The sequence below is a fragment of the Salvelinus alpinus genome, chromosome 38, assembly GCF_045679555.1.
Source record: "Salvelinus alpinus chromosome 38, SLU_Salpinus.1, whole genome shotgun sequence".
Lineage (NCBI taxonomy): Eukaryota > Metazoa > Chordata > Actinopteri > Salmoniformes > Salmonidae > Salvelinus > Salvelinus alpinus.
In genome coordinates, this window is record NC_092123.1 from 10968746 (window position 1) to 10990285 (window position 21540).

At 46.7% G+C, this 21540-nt stretch overlaps 1 protein-coding gene across 3 annotated transcripts in view; it reads right to left on the minus strand.

Moving 5' to 3' along the window:
• The window catches only part of LOC139566287 (partitioning defective 3 homolog B-like), a 184292-nt gene that overhangs the window by 58204 nt on the left and 104548 nt on the right, over nucleotides 1–21540 (minus strand). For 2 of the 3 annotated variants that reach the window (XM_071387364.1, XM_071387366.1), the window contains 4 exons: nucleotides 20242–20360; nucleotides 19267–19311; nucleotides 13205–13249; nucleotides 1627–1851 (listed from right to left, as the gene is read on the minus strand). In XM_071387364.1, coding sequence (XP_071243465.1) covers nucleotides 1627–1851; nucleotides 13205–13249; nucleotides 19267–19311; nucleotides 20242–20360 — 434 coding nt within the window. The remainder of the gene's footprint in view (nucleotides 1–1626; nucleotides 1852–13204; nucleotides 13250–19266; nucleotides 19312–20241; nucleotides 20361–21540) is intronic. The other variant, XM_071387365.1, reaches the window with a different exon arrangement.

Consider the following 21540-nt stretch of genomic DNA (forward strand, 5'->3'; position numbering starts at 1 on the left):
CGTTTTGCAGCAAACGTCAGCTATGGCTAAATGACTCATTATTAATATCAGCGATAAACCAAAGTTTATACAACTCGTGTGGATATTTCTGAATAATCGGTCCAAAGGCAATTATACACTGAGTGTACAAAACATTAGGAACACCTTAATATTGAGTTGCAAATCCTTTTGTTCTAGAACAGCCTTAATTCGTCAGGGCATGGACCCTACAAGGTGTCAGAAGCGTTCAACAGGAATGTTGGCCCATGTTCACGCCAAAGCATCCCACCTTTGAGTCAAGTTGGCTAGATGTCCTTTGGGTAGTGGACCATTCTTGATACACACGGGAAACTGTTGAGCGTGAAAAACCCAGCAGCGTTGCAGTTCTTGACACACTGAAACCAGTGCGCCTGGCACCTACTACCATACCCCATTCAAATCTTTTGTCTTGCCCATTCACCGTCTGAATGACACACATACATATGCATCAAAGCTTAAAAATCCTTCTTTAACCAGTCTCCTCCCCTTCATCTAGACTGATTGAAGTGGATTTAACAAGTGACATCAATAAGGGATCATAGCTTTTACCTGGATTCACTTGGATTTTTATAAATGTATTTTTATTTAACCTTTGTTTAACTAGGCAAGTCAGTTAAGAACAAATTCATATTTACAATGACGGCCTACCCTGGCCAAACCTGAACATCGCTGGGCCAATTGTGCACCGCCCTATGGGACTCCCAATCACGGCCGGTTGTGATACAGCCTGGATGGTCAGTCTATGTTATGGAAAGAACAGATGTTCCTAATGTTTTGTACAGTCAGTTTACATTAAGTCTGATCTAAAATGGCCTCAAAAACCATGTCAGTTGAGAAAATATGAAATGACAAAAGACTAACTTTGTTGTGAAACTTAGAAATCACCTACAATCACCGACAGTACAGTGAAGCATCTTCCCTAATGATTTCAATGCACAAAACAATTTGACCTACTGTAAGTGGAAGTTAGTATTCGCCCAAGTGACTTCAAATAAGTATGTGGACAATAAATACAAATACAGTGGGATAACTATCATCACTCTGATGGCCCCATGTGCGCGAGTTCGCTTGGCCCTATGCGCGCGCGTTCCCTCGGCCCTATGCGCGCAAGTTCCCTCGGCCCTATGCGCGAGCGTTCCCTCGGCCCTATGCGCGAGCGTTCCCTCGGCCCTATGCGCGAGCGTTCCCTCGGCCCTATGCGCGCAAGTTCCCTCGGCCCTATGCGCGCAAGTTCCCTCGGCCCTATGCGCGCAAGTTCCCTCGGCCCTATGCGCGCAAGTTCCCTCGGCCCTATGCAGTAAATCTGGGGCCACAAAATTGTGAATCTGGGGCCACAAAAAAAAAATGGTATAGAAAAGTATTTGTATTTTATTACACAATACATTGTATTGTCGTTCAGGCCAGTGAAATACAAATGACAAAATACAAGAAATTGGAATACGTATTTGTCCCTCCCGCCCCCTCGACCCCTGGTTTAGAAGATAGGGCTGAGGAAATATAGCGGCGAGGGAACATAGGGCTGAGGGAACATAGGACCCAGGGAACATATGGCTAAGGGAACATAGTCATGCTCAGTGTTGCATTAACATTGATGGCCAATTCCCCTACCGTCCTCCGGCTCCGAGGGCCCATCGTAGGACTTGTCGATGGCGGCGCGGAAGCTCTGGTTGCAGCCCCTCCCCCGCACCATGTGGGGCCTGGGGCGGTGGAAGGGCACCTGGCTCTGCTGGCTCAGCTGCCGGGCCTCCGACACGGCGGACTGGAGACTCTCCAAGGAGCAGGACTTCCATAGGCCCAAGGTGGGACCCAGGTCACTCCCCCTGGATGAGGCCTCTGAGAAGGGGAGAGACAGCGAGGGAGGGGAGGGAGCCCCCGGTCAGCGTGGATAGAAGGATGGAGGAGGAGGACGGGAAGTGGAAAGAGAGAAAGAGGAAAGAAAGGAGAGAGAAGATTGGGGAGACATGGATGAACAATTTAAAATGGAGAGTTAGCGTAAAAAGGATGCATAGAGACAGGTGTAAAAGATGGAGGCAAGAGAGAGAGGGAGGGAAAAGATGCATTTCATGTAGAAGCAAAGGAAGAGGATGAAGGGGAGTGGAGGAGTGCCAAAGGACTGCCGTGAGTACACAGGCATGGGCCACAGTTAGGAGGAAGAGAGACAGAAAACAAGAGGACGTGAGGAGGAGGACTATGAAGACAATAGGACAGACTAAAAGGAGGAAGATCACAGTTAATGAAGAGAACGGAGAAAAAGAGAGAGAAGTGAGGAGGATAAGGGGATAAGGACTAACAGAAGAAACTAAAGCGGGAGGACACAGAGTAGAAGGGAATGGATAAAGAAAGAGAAAAAGGAACAAAAGGGTCATGCAGGAAAAGGTCTCCTGCACATGTCAAACACATGGCCAAAACCCTCTTCATGGGGAGCTACTGGGTACACAGGTTTTTGCTTCAACCCTGCTGTAACAAACAACAAAAGGTCCTGGTGAGCAGCTAGAGCAGTAGGTGTTCTAAATTAGGGTTGGAGCAAAAGCCTGCAGGATGGTATAGCTCTGTAAGGAGAAAGGTTGGTCCAATGGCTAGTGTTGTAGGTTAGTCAGAGGTCCATCACCAGACCATGGCATGCATACGTAGGCCGCAGAGACAGACAAGCAAAGGGGATGTGGCGAGAAACACACAGCCAGTCCAAAATCGTTCCCTAATCCTTCATTTGGCCCTAACGCCATTTTGCTAAAAGGTATGGAAAATAGTTTAAAAACGACTGAAAAAAGTGACTATTTCTATCTCACACCAGGGATTTGCAAGACATTTACTCTTCAAAACGTTCTCGGAGAAGGCAAACGCTCAAAATGTTCTCGTTTTAGACTCTCTTTTGTCGACTCAGTCTTCAAAGCATGAGAATATTCCTCTTGAAATAGATTTTTTGGAGAGTGGGCGATAGAGTCAAGGGGAAAGGAGGGAAAGTGAGCCAGGGCTGCAGCAGCAGTGGCTTTAAAGTCCTAAATTGACTTTGAGGAAGAAGTGGGATTTGTGTGAAATAAGGGGTTATAAATAGAGAGCGGATGTGTTCAGGAATAAAATGCTCAATTTGAGAAGCAGGATTTGTGTCACAAATGTAATTGTGGCTGTCCGGCTAGCAGCCTGATAGAATTAAGCCGCTTGCTGCTGGGGTGCAGCAGTGAATGCTGGGCTCAGTGTGTGCAGTACTAGCTTGTGTGCATTTGTAAGCACAACACCACCTGTATATGTGTGTGTGTGTGTGTGTGTGTGTGTGTGTGTGTGTGTGTGTGTGTGTGTGTGTGTGTGTGTGTGTGTGTGTGTGTGTGTGTGTGTGTGTTGGTGTGTGTGTGTGCCTTCCCTTGGTCCATAACCAGTGTAGGTATGTCAAATGGGTGAAGGTAGATGTAAATGAATAACGTACGCGACGGGAGGGCGATCACCCGTCCTGCAGAATCATTCAAGTGTGAAACCAACATTTGACTCCTATCACTGCCTGCCGTGGACCAGATGCTCAATGTGGGTTCATTCACTCACTCATCATCATATCAGGTCAACAATCACTGGTGATCGGTGCAATCGTCTGACAGTGAATGCGAATGACAGGAATTCCGTAAGGGATTCACACAAACCAATAGTGCACCATCTGAAAACAACTTTGAGCAACATGAGTAATGTTACGCAACTACCTCTAGCAACACACACCTGCGTTACACAAATCAAAACACGTTATAACCACATGTACGATGCAGAGAAGCATAGACGCACACACCGGAATGGTTCACGACTGGAACACTGCAAGCCACAGGGTTTCAAACCGACAGCAGAAACACACCCAGCGCTAGGATAGAGAGACTAAGAAGAGAAGATATACTTTATTAGTCTACGCAAGATGGACATTTGTCTTCTGCTTTCATCCAACCCCCGATATACATACACAAACACACATTAGATTGGAGAGGCTGGAGCAGAGGGCAGCCACAGTGCATCGACCAACGAGCAATTTTGGGGGTTAAGTGACTTGCTCAAGGGAACATCGGCAGTAGGTGGCACCTGAGATATTGATGCATTTGTAAGAGCGAGCATTTCCCCTCTGTGACCAGAGCGAGCATTTCCCCTCTGTGACCAGAGCGAGCATTTCCCCTCTGTGACCAGAGCGAGCATTTCCCCTCTGTGACCAGAGCGAGCATTTCCCCTCTGTGACCAGAGCGAGCATTTCCCCTCTGTGACCAGAGCGAGCATTTCCCCTCTGTGACCAGAGCGAGCATTTCCCCTCTGTGACCAGAGCGAGCATTTCCCCTCTGTGACCAGAGCGAGCATTTCCCCTCTTTGACTAGAGCGAGCATTTCCCTCTTTGACTAGAGCGAGCATTTCCCTCTTTGACTAGAGCGAGCATTTCCCCTCTTTGACTAGAGCGAGCATTTCCCCTCTTTGACTAGAGTGAGCATTTCCCCTCTTTGACTAGAGTGAGCATTTCCCCTCTTTGACTAGAGTGAGCATTTCCCCTCTTTGACTAGAGTGAGCATTTCCCTCTTTGACTAGAGTGAGCATTTCTGCAGCTCAACTGAGCAAGGGCGCAACCGGTGACGGAAATGCCACGTTTTAAGCAGCCTCTCCCTGCAGTGGATGATTTAAAAAGGTCAGTTGTCATGGAGACACCTCTGTCCGTGTCGGTGTGTGTGTGTGTGTGTGAGCCTCGCTCTTCTTCTCATCATCATGGAGGACAGACATTATCGCTTTACCTTTCCATCTCGGAGAACCCTGGATTCAATCTCTGGGTTAGCCTATAAAACCACGCTCACTGTGATGGGAACTAGTAAAACAACCTATATTTTCCCCTTTCCAATACATGGAAAAGGTATATAACGTGGGTGGGTGGAAACCTTCAAACCTATTTTAATACCACAACCTTTGGGTGTTGACATTTGAGCTGTACCAGATGAAAACAGAATAACTTAGTGTTCATAGGGCAATGTATAGGAGAGGCAGACACAACAAAACAAACAGGTTTTAGAGTGGTACAGTAAGCAATGCACATGTACAGTTGAAGTCAGAAGTTTACATACACTTAGGTTGGAGTCATTAAAACTCGTTTTTCAACCACTCCACAAATCTCTTGTTAACAAACTATAGTTTTGGCAAGTCGGTTAGGACATCTACTTTGTGCATGACACAAGTCATTTTTCCAACAATTGTTTACAGACATATTATTTCATTTATAATTCACTGCATCACAATTCCAGTGGGTCAGAAGTTTACATACACTAAGTTGACTGTACCTTTAAACAGCTTGGAAAATTCCAGAAAATTATGTCACGGCTTTAGAAGCTTCTGATAGGCTAACTGACATAATTTGAGTCAATTGGGGGTGTACCTGTGGATGTATTAAGGCCTACCTTCAAACTCAGTGCCTCTTTGCTTGACATCATGGGAAAATCAAAAGAAGTCAGCCAAGACCTCAGAAAAAAAATTGTAGACCACAAGTCTGGTTCATCCTTTGGAGCAATTTCCAAACGCCTGAAGGTACCACGTTCATCTGTACAAACAATAATACGCAAGTGTAAACACCATGGGACCACGCAGCCGTCATACCACTCAGGAAGGAGACGCGTTCTGTCTCGTTGAGATGAACGTACTTTGCTGCAAATCAATCCCAGAACAAAAGCAAAGGACCTTGTGAAGATGCTGGAGGAAACAGGTAAAAAAGTATCTATATCCACAGTAAAACGAGTCCTATATCAACATAACCTGAAAGGCCGCTCAGCAAGGAAGAAGCCACTGCTCCAAAACCGCCATAAAAAAGCCAGACTACGGTTTGCAACTGCACATGGGGACAAAGATCGTACTTTTTGGAGAAATGTCCTCTGGTCTGATGAAACAAAAATAGAACTGCTTGGCCATAATGACCATCATTATGTTTGGAGGAAAAAGGGGGATGCTTGCAAGCCGAAGAACACCATCCCAACCGTGAAGCACGGGGTGGCAGCATCATGTTTGTGGGGGTGCTTTGCTGCAGGAGGGACTGGTGCACTTCACAAAATAGATGGCATCATGAGCTAGGAAAATTATGTGTATATATTGAAGCAACATCTCAAGACATCAGTCAGGAAGTTAAAGCTTGGTTGCAAATGGGTCTTCCAAATGGACAATGACCCCAAGCATACTTCCAAAGTTGCAAAATGGCAGCATCATGTTGTGCGGGTGCTTTGCTGCAGGAGGGACTGGTGCACTTCACAAAATAGATTATGTGATTATAGATTATGTGGACATATTGAAGCAACATCTCAAGACATCAGTCAGGAGGTTAAAGCTTGGTCACAAATGGGTCTTCCAAATGGACAATGACTCCAAGCATACCGCCAAAGTCGTGACAAAATGGCTTAAGGACAACAAAGTCAAGGCATTGGAGTGGCCATCACAAAGCCCTGACCTCAATCCCATAGAAAATTTGTGTGCAGAACTGAAAAAACGTGTGCAAGCAAGGATGCCTACAAACCTGACTCAGTTACACCAGCTCTGTCAGGAGGAATGGGCCAAAATTCACCCAACTTATTGTGGGAAGATTGTGGAAGGCAATGCTACCAAATACTAATTGAGGGTATGTAAACTTCTGACCCACTGGGAATGTGATGAAATAAATAAAAGCTGAAATAAATCATTCTCTCTACTATTATTCTGACATTTCACATTCTTAAAATAAAGTGGTGATCCTAACTGAGCTAAGACAAGGAATTTTTACTAGGATTAAATGTCAGGAATTGTGGAAAAACTGAGTTTAAATGTACTTGGCTAAGGTGTATGTAAACTTCCGACTTCAACTGTAAGTGGCCACTACCTTGTCTATTGTGAAATAATTTACTTAACTCAAAAGTTCCATCCAATCAAAGTACAGTCCAATTAAGGTCCCGACCAATCACAATTTAGTTCCAATTAACGTTGCAACCAATCATAGTTTATCTGCTCCCCGAGTGCACTCTGATAAATCACTAACAATGCGTCCCCGGACGGGACACAGATGCAGGCAGAAGGCAGTAATTGTGTTTAGATGTATAGATGGAGCCTATGGTTGCATATTTGCTCAGTTAGACGTATGGCTCTAATAATGGTCAGGGACTTAAAAGGCCATTTCATAATTACAGACTCACCTTTAGTGGATTAGTCACGTGGAGGGATGGGAGGGGGAGAGGGGGGCAGGGACTAGAGATGGGACACTAACCATTTGTTAAAGCTAGGCTTAATAAATGCACTACTACGCTGCGATGGACCACAACGCATGTAGTGTGGGCAGAGCACACAGACAGATGGCCCTTCCCGCTACAGAGTGATCCATCCATTCAAATCAGCCCAACATGGTGACTTTCAACTTGAATCAACAACAGTGAGATGTGGGAGAAGGGGGCTGGGTAGAGAGAGAGGGAGAGAGAGAGAGAGAGAGAGGGGGGGGGGGGGGGTAGAGAGAGAGAGAGGGGGGGGGGGGTAGAGAGAGAGAGCGATACAAACTACAACAAAGCAGGGTTCCATGTTGGCAGGGGGAAGGGAAGGCTACATTAGTGATTAGTGTAGTGTCAACAACGCAGCCACTGCCAGCTAGCCTACAAAGTCAACAACGCAGCCACTGCCAGCTAGCCTACTTCAGCAGTACTGTATCATTCTAATCATTTTAGTCAATAAGATTCTTGCTACGTAAGCTTAACTTTCTGAACATTCGAGACGTGTAGTCCACTTGTCATTCCAATCTCCTTTGCATTAGCGTAGCCTCTTCTGTAGCCTGTCAACTATGTGTCTGTCTATCCCTGTTCTCTCCGCACAGACCATACAAACGCTTCACACCGCGTGGCCGCGGCCACCCTAATCTGGTGGTCCCAGCGCGCACGACCCACGTGGAGTTCCAGGTCTCCGGTAGCCTCTGGAACTGCCGATCTGCGGCCAACAAGGCAGAGTTCATCTCAGCCTATGCCTCCCTCCAGTCCCTCGACTTCTTGGCACTGACGGAAACATGGATCACCACAGATAACACTGCTACTCCTACTGCTCTCTCTTCGTCCGCCCACGTGTTCTCGCACACCCCGAGAGCAGCTGGTCAGCGGGGTGGTGGCACCGGGATCCTCATCTCTCCCAAGTGGTCAATCTCTCTTTCTCCCCTTACCCATCTGTCTATCGCCTCCTTTGAATTCCATGCTGTCACAGTTACCAGCCCTTTCAAGCTTAACATCCTTATCATTTATCGCCCTCCAGGTTCCCTCGGAGAGTTCATCAATGAGCTTGATGCCTTGATAAGCTCCTTTCCTGAGGACGGCTCACCTCTCACAGTTCTGGGCGACTTTAACCTCCCCACGTCTACCTTTGACTCATTCCTCTCTGCCTCCTTCTTTCCACTCCTCTCCTCTTTTGACCTCACCCTCTCACCTTCCCCCCCTACTCACAAGGCAGGCAATACGCTTGACCTCATCTTTACTAGATGCTGTTCTTCCACTAACCTCATTGCAACTCCCCTCCAAGTCTCCGACCACTACCTTGTATCCTTTTCCCTCTCGCTCTCATCCAACACTTCCCACACTGCCCCTACTCGGATGGTATCGCGCCGTCCCAACCTTCGCTCTCTCTCCCCCGCTACTCTCTCCTCTTCCATCCTATCATCTCTTCCCTCTGCTCAAACCTTCTCCAACCTATCTCCTGATTCTGCCTCCTCAACCCTCCTCTCCTCCCTTTCTGCATCCTTTGACTCTCTATGTCCCCTATCCTCCAGGCCGGCTCGGTCCTCCCCTCCCGCTCCGTGGCTCGACGACTCATTGCGAGCTCACAGAACAGGGCTCCGGGCAGCCGAGCGGAAATGGAGGAAAACTCGCCTCCCTGCGGACCTGGCATCCTTTCACTCCCTCCTCTCTACATTTTCCTCTTCTGTCTCTGCTGCTAAAGCCACTTTCTACCACTCTAAATTCCAAGCATCTGCCTCTAACCCTAGGAAGCTCTTTGCCACCTTCTCCTCCCTCCTGAATCCTCCTCCCTCTCCCCCCCCTCCTCCCTCTCTGCAGATGACTTCGTCAACCATTTTGAAAAGAAGGTCGACGACATCCGATCCTCGTTTGCTAAGTCAAACGACACCGCTGGTTCTGCTCACACTGCCCTACCCTGTGCTCTGACCTCTTTCTCCCCTCTCTCTCCAGATGAAATCTCGCGTCTTGTGACGGCCGGCCGCCCAACAACCTGCCCGCTTGACCCTATCCCCTCCTCTCTTCTCCAGACCATTTCCGGAGACCTTCTCCCTTACCTCACCTCGCTCATCAACTCATCCCTGACCGCTGGCTACGTCCCTTCCGTCTTCAAGAGAGCGAGAGTTGCACCCCTTCTGAAAAAACCTACACTCGATCCCTCCGATGTCAACAACTACAGACCAGTATCCCTTCTTTCTTTTCTCTCCAAAACTCTTGAACGTGCCGTCCTTGGCCAGCTCTCCTGCTATCTCTCTCAGAATGACCTTCTTGATCCAAATCAGTCAGGTTTCAAGACTAGTCATTCAACTGAGACTGCTCTTCTCTGTATCACGGAGGCGCTCCGCACTGCTAAAGCTAACTCTCTCTCCTCTGCTCTCATCCTTCTAGACCTATCGGCTGCCTTCGATACTGTGAACCATCAGATCCTCCTCTCCACCCTCTCCGAGTTGGGCATCTCCGGCGCGGCCCACGCTTGGATTGCGTCCTACCTGACAGGTCGCTCCTACCAGGTGGCGTGGCGAGAATCTGTCTCCTCACCACGTGCTCTCACCACTGGTGTCCCCCAGGGCTCTGTTCTAGGCCCTCTCCTATTCTCGCTATACACCAAGTCACTTGGCTCTGTCATAACCTCACATGGTCTCTCCTATCATTGCTATGCAGACGACACACAATTAATCTTCTCCTTTCCCCCTTCTGATGACCAGGTGGCGAATCGCATCTCTGCATGTCTGGCAGACATATCAGTGTGGATGACGGATCACCACCTCAAGCTGAACCTCGGCAAGACGGAGCTGCTCTTCCTCCCGGGGAAGGACTGCCCGTTCCATGATCTCGCCATCACGGTTGACAACTCCATTGTGTCCTCCTCCCAGAGCGCTAAGAACCTTGGCGTGATCCTGGACAACACCCTGTCGTTCTCAACTAACATCAAGGCGGTGGCCCGTTCCTGTAGGTTCATGCTCTACAACATCCGCAGAGTACGACCCTGCCTCACACAGGAAGCGGCGCAGGTCCTAATCCAGGCACTTGTCATCTCCCGTCTGGATTACTGCAACTCGCTGTTGGCTGGGCTCCCTGCCTGTGCCATTAAACCCCTACAACTCATCCAGAACGCCGCAGCCCGTCTGGTGTTCAACCTTCCCAAGTTCTCTCACGTCACCCCGCTCCTCCGCTCTCTCCACTGGCTTCCAGTTGAAGCTCGCATCCGCTACAAGACCATGGTGCTTGCCTACGGAGCTGTGAGGGGAACGGCACCTCAGTACCTCCAGGCTCTGATCAGGCCCTACACCCAAACAAGGGCACTGCGTTCATCCACCTCTGGCCTGCTCGCCTCCCTACCACTGAGGAAGTACAGTTCCCGCTCAGCCCAGTCAAAACTGTTCGCTGCTCTGGCCCCCCAATGGTGGAACAAACTCCCTCACGACGCCAGGACAGCGGAGTCAATCACCACCTTCCGGAGACACCTGAAACCCCACCTCTTTAAGGAATACCTAGGATAGGATAAAGTAATCCTTCTGACCCCCCCCCCCCTTAAAAGATTTAGATGCACTGTTGTAAAGTGGCTGTTCCACTGGATGTCATAAGGTGAATGCACCAATTTGTAAGTCGCTCTGGATAAGAGCGTCTGCTAAATGACTTAAATGTAAAAAAAAAAATGTATGTTTTCAAAGTTTAATTGCAGAAGGGGGCAAAACAGAATAATGGGCACTGCCAGTTGCCCAGCGGGCCAGAAGCTAGCCAGTGTTTGCCGCATCTAACAGGGCTTCAGTGTGGGTGGATATCCCCCATCTCCAACTGAAACAAACACAGGCATCAGTGGAGCAAAACGTGCACACACACCACAACACGCACGCACCAAACGCTTGAAACAGCTGAGAGAAAATTTGTTCGAAGCTGTGTGTGCGCAGGGCTACTAAGTGGTATGTGTGTGTGTGTGCGCGCGCTGGAAGCGTTCCCAGACCTGTGTATGAGTAGAGCTGCCAGGGGAAGATGTTAAGAGCCGGGGGACAGCCAGAGGAGGATGGAGAGATGGAGACCGAGACCACAGCGGAGAGATGGAGAGAGAGAGGCTCCCTCCAAACATCCATTTATCCCCCTCTCCTAAACGAACATGTTCTCCTCTGGCTGTTGATACACACACTCTTGTCTATTCAGAGGACCTGAGGATTACTGGAGCTAACCCTCTTTCTATGTCACACACATGCACATGTGTAATCCTCAGGTGCATGTGTCTATGCGTTAGTGTTTCAGTGTACACACACACAGAGAGAGAGAGAGAGAGAGAGAAAGAACCTAAATCAGGATGCTTTAAAGGCCGGGCTTATTCAGGCGGTAGCTATGAGAAGGTAGAGAGCGAAGGAGATATAGGGGCAGTAGGAGAGAAGGGAAAGGATGATGATTTGGTGGGGGAAGCTCAAAGGATGGATGGAGCATGTTACCTATAATCGCATAACACTAGGAAATCACAGAGAGAAGGACAGAGAGAGAAGGATGAGAGGGTGAGAACAGAGGAAGAGAGAGGAAGGAGGATAATTGGGATATGGAGAATAAGAGAAGATGAAATGGGGATGGGAGGGGAGGGGACAGACTAAGCGGGAGAGAGACCGACAGCTCCAGAGAGAAAGAGAGAGAGAGACAGCTAGTAAAGAAAGAAGAGTAACAGGAGTAACAAGGGGCGTAAAACAAACAAAGGGGTGAGGAAGACAAAGAGAGTGAGAGCACGGAGAAAGCGAGGAATAGAGAAGGTATTGAGAGAGTGAGAGAGAGCAAGAGAGTAAGAAATCACAAAAGCAAATGAGCGAGAGACAAAGCAAGACAGAAATAGGAGAGAGAAAGAAATAGTATGAGAGAGAGAGAGCGAGTTGGGGGAGAGACAGGAATATAGAAGTAGAGAGGGAGAGAAATAGAAGGAAAGAGAGTAGCTCACACACACACACACACACACACACACACACACACACACACACACACACACACACACACACACACACACACACACACACACACACACACACACACACACAGAGCGGTTTTAGCCAGATTAAAGCCGGAGGCAGAGCCCCTCTTAAAGACCATCCTACTAATGAAATATGTCAAGGCCTATAAAGAAGCACGGGGCCATTTAAAGAATCATGCACGGGGGCCACGTCAAATACGGCCCCGTCAGCAAACTGGCCTCAGTGCAGCCTGTCAATACGCATTAGCTTCCACATCAGTTAGAGGCTGATGTAGAAAATGAATCTATTTATTTATCATAGCCCATAAGGGTGATTGTGACTACCGATCAGAAATGGGCTTTGAGGGAAATCATATGGGTACAAATAGGTTTGAGTGTATGGGTGGGGTGGGGAAAGCTGAGTGTGGTACTTTACTGTGGGGGTGGGACTTGTAGAGTCGTCGTTATGCGGCAACAGTTTATGCTGTGGTAGATTTAAGGTATGTGTGTTTCTGTGTGTGTGTGTGTGTGTGTGCACGCGCGTGTCTGCGGGGGGCGTGCGTTCAAGCCTTTCATTCAATCCCTGCACCCTCTTTCTCACTTAAGTGAAAGAAGACAAATTAAGAACATACCGGGTCTAATGCAATCTAGGGCTGTCGGAGCAAAGAGGTAGCTTAACAAATCACTTCCTGCTGCTTCCAGCTGAGTAAGGAGAACACATAAATCAGGTTCAGTGACACAAAGCATCTCCCCGAAGAAGTTTGTTCGTTCCAGGGTGAAGTTTCCCCCCCAAGTACAGATCTAAGATCAGCTTCCCCTTCCCTCAATCCTTACCTTAACCATTAGAGGAGTTAGGGGTGTCCTGAACAGGTCATAATGTGTTATGCGGTCAGTTTAACAGCACACTGAAAATTATGATTATTTTCCATACCTTTTTTCAATGTTTAGTCGCCTTCTTTGTTTGAGAAGGTGTGTGTTTGTGTGTGTCTGAAGAGTGTGTGTGTGTGTTTGGGATATGGATAGGGGGAAGAGCGTGTTCCTTCACCTGGTCTCTGCTCTGCCAGGGATCTCATGTTGCTCTCATCAGCCACTGAAACACAGAAAACACACACTGTGAATATCGGAACACCATAAGGGTTGCCTTTGTCTGTTTTCTCTGAGCAGAGATGGAGAAAGAGAGAGAGGGAGCAAGACACGGACAGAAGAGCGAGAGGGAAAGAGAGATATGGTATAGGAGAGAGAGGGCGGGGAGGGCAAGAATGGGGTACTCCGCTTCACCCCCCCCCATTTCCCCACCTTCCCATCTCTCTCACCCTCATCAGTCTTTCACTCTCTCTAATCCACACCAAGAGGATTGAGGAGGCAGGCAGGGAGCGGCATCAGCTGCCAGAGGGGCACTGCACCACAGGACACAATAATAGGTTTTCATTACGTTGCAATTTCTCTGAAATAATCCCTTTTCATATTTTATGAGGTCAACTTTCTCCCGGCAAAGAAACGAGAGAGCAGAAGAAAAACAAAAAAGAGCGAGAGGGAGAGAAAATGCAGCTGCGACAGAGGGGACAATGGATTAGACTGGCTGTTATATTTGCTGGCTTCATGCGTTACATTTTCCCTCAAATACAGTAGCCACAAAAAGGTCGTGGTGGCGGTGTGTGTGTGTGTGAGCTGTGTGGCTCGAAGCTAAAAATAATGTGCATATGAATCTGCTTCTATTGTTACAGAGATCCCCCCCTGTTCGGAGAGCAGCATCAACAATCTCCCACCCACCCACCCACCCACCCACCCACCCACCCACACACCCACCCACCCACACACCCACACACACACACACACACACACACACACACACACACACACACACACACACACACACACACACACACACAGAGATAAATAAATGTTCTGCAGCTGGGACAGGAATTTGCTGCTGGTGTTAGTGAGCTCATAAAAAAAAAAAGGTCGTTATGAGTGAGCTCATAATGACTACAGCTCAGTGAACTGCATTGTTTCTCCACGTGTGTGCGTTCATATACATGACTCAACTACTGTCAGATCAGGTCATGTGGTCAGGGAAAAACTCCCGGGTCTGAATTCAAAACGTGTCTCAGAGTAGAAGTGCTGATTTAGTTCCCACCTTATATTCCCTTACGGTTTTTCAAAAGCCAAACTGATCCAAGATCAGCACACCTACTCTGAAAGGCTTTATAAATTACGGGCCCAGGTGCAACCATTAAGACAGACTTGAGAGTGAGTGTTAAAGGACCACAGTCTTGGCTAAGCCCATTTAACCAACATCAGATACCTCTGAAACGCTAAACAAGTCATGTGCCGCGGCCTTTGTGGAGCGATGGGTAACGACGCTTCGTGGGTGACTGTTGTTGATGTGTGCAGAGGGTCCCTGGTTCGCGCCCGAGGTCGGGGCGAGGGGACGGTTTAAAGTTATACTGTTACATTGTTACATTAAAGTTATACTGTTACATACTGTTACTTCTCCTTTCCCCCCTCTGATAACCAGGTGGTGAATCGCATCTCTGCATGTCTGGCAGACATATCAGTGTGGATGACGGATCACCACCTCAAGCTGAACCTCGGCAAGACGGAGCTGCTCTTCCTCCCGGGGAAGGACTGCCCATTCCATGATCTCGCCATCACGGTTGACAACTCCATTGTGTCCTCCTCCCAGAGTGCTAAGAACCTTGGCGTGATCCTGGACAACACCCTGTCGTTCTCAACTAACATCAAGGCGGTGACCCGTTCCTGTAGGTTCATGCTCTACAACATTCGCAGAGTACGACCCTGCCTCACGCAGGAAGCGGCGCAGGTCCTAATCCAGGCACTTGTCATCTCCCGTCTGGATTACTGCAACTCGCTGTTGGCTGGGCTCCCTGCCTGTGCCATTAAACCCCTACAACTCATCCAGAACGCCGCAGCCCGTCTGGTGTTCAACTTTCCCAAGTTCTCTCACGTCACCCCGCTCCTCCGCTCTCTCCACTGGCTTCCAGTTGAAGCTCGCATCCGCTACAAGACCATGGTGCTTGCCTACGGAGCTGTGAGGGGAACGGCACCTCCGTACCTTCAGGCTCTGATCAGGCCCTACACCCAAACAAGGGCACTGCGTTCATCCACCTCTGGCCTGCTCGCCTCCCTACCTCTGAGGAAGTACAGTTCCCGCTCAGCCCAGTCAAAACTGTTCGCTGCTCTGGCACCCCAATGGTGGAACAAACTCCCTCACGACGCCAGGTCAGCGGAGTCAATCACCACCTTCCGGAGACACCTGAAACCCCACCTCTTTAAGGAATACCTAGGATAGGATAAAGTAATCCTTCTAACCCCCCCCCCCCCCCCCCCCTTAAAAGAGTTAGATGCACTATTGTAAAGTGGTTGTTCCACTGGATATCATAAGGTGAATGCACCAATTTGTAAGTCGCTCTGGATAAGAGCGTCTGCTAAATGACTTAAATGTAATGTAAATGTAATGTGTGCGTCCTAAATGCCACCCTATTCCCTATACGAATAAATAGCTTTGTAGCATGAGGCAGATTGTTGTATAAGTACACACCCTGGTCAAACGTTAGGGTGCCATTTGAGATGCAGCCTGTGTTTTGCACCCTACAGTCCCCATAAGAAAACATCTGCTAAGCACCAGCGCTTATATTGCTTATTACTTTTTGCTTAGTGCAAAAATAAACCCTCAGACTTGACTCACCCGGCCTAACCCCCGTTTGGAAATGGGAAACTACCCCCTATTAAAGTGGATGATCCCTACAAATGTGACACACAGCACAGGGTCACAGTGTCATACAGTCCCCATGCCTCTGGTAACGCTCCCCCATCCTCAGATAACAACCTCAAGGGGGGGGGGGGGTGGAGAGTAGGAGAAAGGTGAAGTGAGGGAGAAATATGGAGAGAGAACAAAAAGGTGGATGCATTGAGAGAGAGGAAGAAGGGAGAGAGAGAAAGATGTACAAAGAGAGCACGAAAAGGAGAAAGAAGGACGGAAAGGGAGTGAAAGAGAACGAGGAGGAAAGAGAGAGATTACAAAAAAAGAGAAAGACAAGATAAGCAGTGGGTAGGATGCGGGGGGTCTCTTCCTAATAAAAGCCAATCAATGTGCAGTAGCGGCGTGCAACTAGTTCAGGAGGGGGAACCCAATCCACATCCCTAATGAACTGGGATTGGAAACCAGCGACAGGCAAAAATGATTAACAGAATAAGATATACCTCACTCTGAAACAGAGAAGAGAGAGAAAGGGAGGGAGACGGGTGGGGGATTGAGAAAAGAGAGAGATGGGGGAAGAACGAGAGAAGAGAGCGAAAAAAAGAGGGAGAAAGAAGAAAAGACAGAGAGAGGGTGGGAGTGAGAGAGAGAGAGTGTGAGAGCAAAATAAAAGAGAGAGGCTAACAGGGTCACCCAGGTGCTAATATGAGGAAATAAGCTGCTATGGCAATATTTTAGGGAAAAAGTTGGGTATGAGTGAAGGAGTCACATACGCATGCACACAGAGCAGTGTTAGACTGACTAGACAGTCAAGTTCAGGAACCGTTGTCTTCTAAAGGTCAGGCCTCCCAAGTGGCGCAGCGGTCTAAGGCACTGCATCGCAGTGCTTGAGGGTTCACTACTGACCCGGGTTTGATCCCAGGCTGTGTCACAACTGGCCGTGACAGGGAGTCCCATAGGGCGGCGCACAATTGGCCCAGCGTCGCCCGGTATAGGGGACGGTTTGGCAGGGGGCTGCTTTACTTGGCTCATCGTGCTCTAGTGACTCCTTGTGGCATGCTGGGCGCCTGCAGGCTGACTTCAGTGTGTTTCCTCCGACACATTTGTGCAGCTGGCTTCCGGGTTAAGCGGGCAGGTGTTAAGGAGCGCGGTTTGGCGGGTTATGTTTCGGAGGACGAACGACTCGACCGTCGCCTCTCCCGAGCCCGTTGGGGAGTTACAGCGATGAGACAAGATCATAAATGAAATTGGGAGAAAAATACAAAAATATGTCAACTCAGCAAAAAAATAAACGTCCCTTTTTCAGGACCGTGTCTTTCAAAGATAATTTGTAAAAATCCAAATAACTTCACAGATCTTCATTGTAAAGGGTTTAAACACTGTTTCCCGTGCTTGTTCAATGAACCATAAGCAATTAATGAACATGCACCTGTGGAACGGTCGTTAAGACACTAACAGCTTACAGACGGTAGGCAATTAAGGTCACAGTCATAAAAACTAGGGACACTAAAGAGGCCTTTCTACTGACTCTGAAAAACACCAAAAGAAAGATGCCCAGGGTCCCTGCTCATCTGCGTGAACGTGCCTTAGGCATGCTGCAAGGAGGCACAAGGACTGCAGATGTGGCCAGGGCAATAAATTGCAATGTCCGTACCGTGAGACGCCTAAGACATCGCTACAGGGAGACAGGGCGGATCGTCCTCGCAGTGGCAAACCACGTGTAACAACAGCTGCACAGGATCGGTACATCCGAACATCACATCTGCGGGACAGGTACAGGATGGCAACAACAACTGCCCGAGTTACACGAGGAATGCACAATCCCTCCATCAGTGCTCAGACTGTCCGCAATAGGCTGAGAGAGGCTGGACTGAGGGCGTGTAGGCCTGTTGTAAGGCAGGTCCTCATCACACATCACCGGCAACAACATCGCCTGTGGGCACAAACCCACCGTCGCTGGACCAGACAGGACTGGCAAAAAGTGCTCATCACTGACGAGTCACGGTTTTGTATCACCAGGGGTGATGGTCGGATTCGTGTTTATCATTGAAGGAATGAGCGTTACACCGAGGCCTGTCCTCTGGAGCGGGATCGATTTGGAGGTGGAGCATCATCGGACTGAGCTTGTTGTCATTGCAGGCAATCTCAACGCTGTGCGTTACAGGGAAGACATCCTCCTCCCTCATGTGGTACCCTTCCTGCAGGCTCATCCTGACATGAGCCTCCAGCATGACAATGCCACCAGCCATACTGCTCGTTCTGTGCGTGATTTCCTGCAAGACAAGAATGTCAGTGTTCTGCCATGGTCAGCGAAGAGCCCGGATCTCAATCCCATTGAGCACGTCTGGAAACTGTTGGATCGGAGGGTGAGGGCTAGGGCCATTCCCCCCAGAAATGTCAGGGAACTTGCAGGTGCCTTGGTGGAAGATTAGGGTAACATCTCACAGCAAGAACTGGCAAATCTGATGCAGTCCATGAGGAGATGCACTGCAGTACTTAATGCAGATACTGACTGTTACTCTATTCCACATTATTCAATTTCTGTTAGTCATGTCTGTGGAACTTGTTCAGTTTATGTCTCAGTTGTTGAATCTTGTTATGTTCATACAAATATTTACACATAAGTTTGACGAAAATAAACGCAGTTGACAGTGAGAGGATGTTTCTTTTTTTGCTGAGTTTAAATATAATTTAAAAAACCCTTCATGGTCAAATGCGTGTGTTAACATAGCATTATAAGACCATTCCAATGGGCCCATGTGATAATAATGTTGAATCTGTGCTTACAGATGTTGCATGCATGGTGGACAGCGGAAGGGTCATGTCAACCTCTATTATTTCATACAGAGTGAGTCCATGTAACTTATGTGATTTGTTAAGTTGAATACTTATACTGATTTGTTAAGAATTTTTTATTATTAAAAAAATATATAAAATGTAGATGGTTTGGGATGAGTTGGACTGCAGAGTGAAGGAAAAGCAGCCAACAAGTGCTCAGCATATGTAGGAACTCCTTCAAGACTGAAGCTGGTTGAGAGAATGACAAGAGTGTGCAAAGCTGTCATCAAGGCAAAGGGTGGATACTTTGAAGAATATCAAATATATTTTGATTTGTTGAACATTGTTTGGGTTACTACATGTTTCCATGTGTTATTTCATAGTGTTGCCTTCACTAAAATAGTCAAATAGTAAAATAAAGAAAAACCCTTGAATGAGTAGGTGTGTACAAACTTTTGACTGGCACTGTATATCAAATCAAATTGTATTTCAAATCAAATCAAATTGTATTTGTCACACGCGCCGAACACAACAGGTGTAGTAGACCTTACAGTGAAATGCTTACTTACAAGCCCTTAACCAACAATGCGGTTTTAAGAAAAAAATACCTGGAAACCTGGAATGAGTAGGTGTCTCCAAACTTTTGACTGGTACTATATAAATATAGAACAAAAATAAACAACACGTAACAATTTCATAGATTTTAACTGAGTGACAGTTCATATGAGGAAATCAGTCAATAGAAATAAATTCAATAGTCCCTAATCCATAAGGTGGTGGCTTATGGTAGAGAAATTAACATGACATTCTCTGGCAATAGCTCTGGTGGACATTCCTGCAGTCAGCATGCCAACTGCATGCTCCCTCAAAACTTGAGACATCTGTAGCATTGTGTTTTGTGACAAAACTGCACATTTTATAGTGGCCACTTGCTGTTCCCAGCACAAGGAGGACCTGTGTAATGATCATGCTGTTTAATCAGATTGTTGATATACCAACACCTGTCAGGTGGATGGATTATCTTGGCAAATGAGAAATGCTCTAACAGGGATGTAAACACATTTGTGCGCACAATTTGAAAGAAGTAAGCTTCTTTTGTGGGTATGGAACATTTCTGGGATCTTTTATTTCAGCTCATGAAACCAACACTTTACATGTTACCTTTATATTTTTGTTCAGTGTATATATTTACACAGTAAAATGTGTATAAAATGTGAAGAAATCTAAGGGGTGTGAATACTTTTGCAAGGCACTGTACGAAACTTTGGTAAACTTGAAATTATAGTTTGTACACTTGAAACAGACAATGAAAGCAATATCTACCACACTGAAATTCAATGTATAAATATTTTTTGAAATGTGATTTTTAAACTGAATGCAATACTAATTCAAGTTAGTTTCAAATCATAAAATACAATATTGAATTTATGAATGAAATGATTCAATTTGTGCATAGCCAATAACAAAAAATGTATAAATTCAAATTAAAAACTATGGAACTGAAATAAAATCTCTGTTGGCACTGAAATCCCTCCATATCGGACTGTGTGTGCATGCAACACTGTGTGCATGAGTGTGCTCACCCAGGTCCATGCTCTTAGAGTTCCTTGTCTGAGGGTTGTCTGTCTGCCCGGGTAGCTGTGCGGTCTTTGTGTCTGGGTGAAGGTGACCCTCAGGAATTTTGGGGGCCTTGTTCCACTCACTGAGAAAAAAAATACTAATTTATAATCAACACTACTAACACTGTAGCCTGTACTTCTGTTATGTCCTATTTTAATGTTTACTCTTTTATAGAGTATTTTATGTAAATATACTTTGTTATTTATTTTCCAGCAGTGGTGGCAAGGATAGTAATGCTACTAGCATTAGAGCAATACCATTGTAGCTGTTTCCATAGACTGCCAGTCATTGAACCAACGACAGTCCATTTAAAAGCACGTCGTGGTAAAAATTATTATACAACATTTACAAAATATTTTTTGTACCGGTGGCAAACATTTAGCAGCAGTGGGCCACCTAAATGAATATAGGGGAAACATATTTCCAAGCATGTATACAAATGTTACACATGTTCCAACGTATTAGATCATTTCCCCCCAACATCGGACACCACCTAACTTCGTACACACTCCAACAGTTAGAGGATTTAATCACCTCTAGCTCAACATTTAAATGGACTGGAAAATAACGGTACATTTTGCGACTAAAGATTTTCATAGCAATTTATGTAAGTTGAGTTAGGTTTTAAGAGTTTCTGAAAAGTCATATATATACACATATTGTGGGACACGCTTTATATTGTAAAATTAGACTGCACGACAGACCACACATCAGTTAATATCCAACTTTTTACCTCTGAAATATAGCTAATGGATTTCAGGCAAGTCATTTTTTTTTAACCAGAAGGCTAGCCAACTAATCAACTATCTAGTAAATACTTCGGATACGAGGTTGGTGTCTCTTTAAAAAAAAAAAAAATTACGGATATATATCTTGTAATTGAACAACATTTTAAGGTGCCGATAATACGGTACATATTTTTTTTTGCTAAACAGCTTTTCAAAAAGCTGATAGTAGCGGTATTTCCACTGAAATGTCAAACATGCTAATTGCTGACCCATTAGCTAACATTTTTACGACACCAATAATAACAAAATATTGATGGCTTGATCACAAGATAACACTGTTGAAGGTAATATATTTCTTAAACGCTGTTGAATATGTCGAAAATACGGGGTGCTACGCAAGATAATATTTCACTTGAGGTCAAATGTTTTACAGTATACGAGGCGAAAGTACATAACTGTTTTACCGTTTAGAAATGAATGCACTTTACGTATCTAGTCCTCCCCATTTGAAGGTGTCATAAGCATTTTGGACAA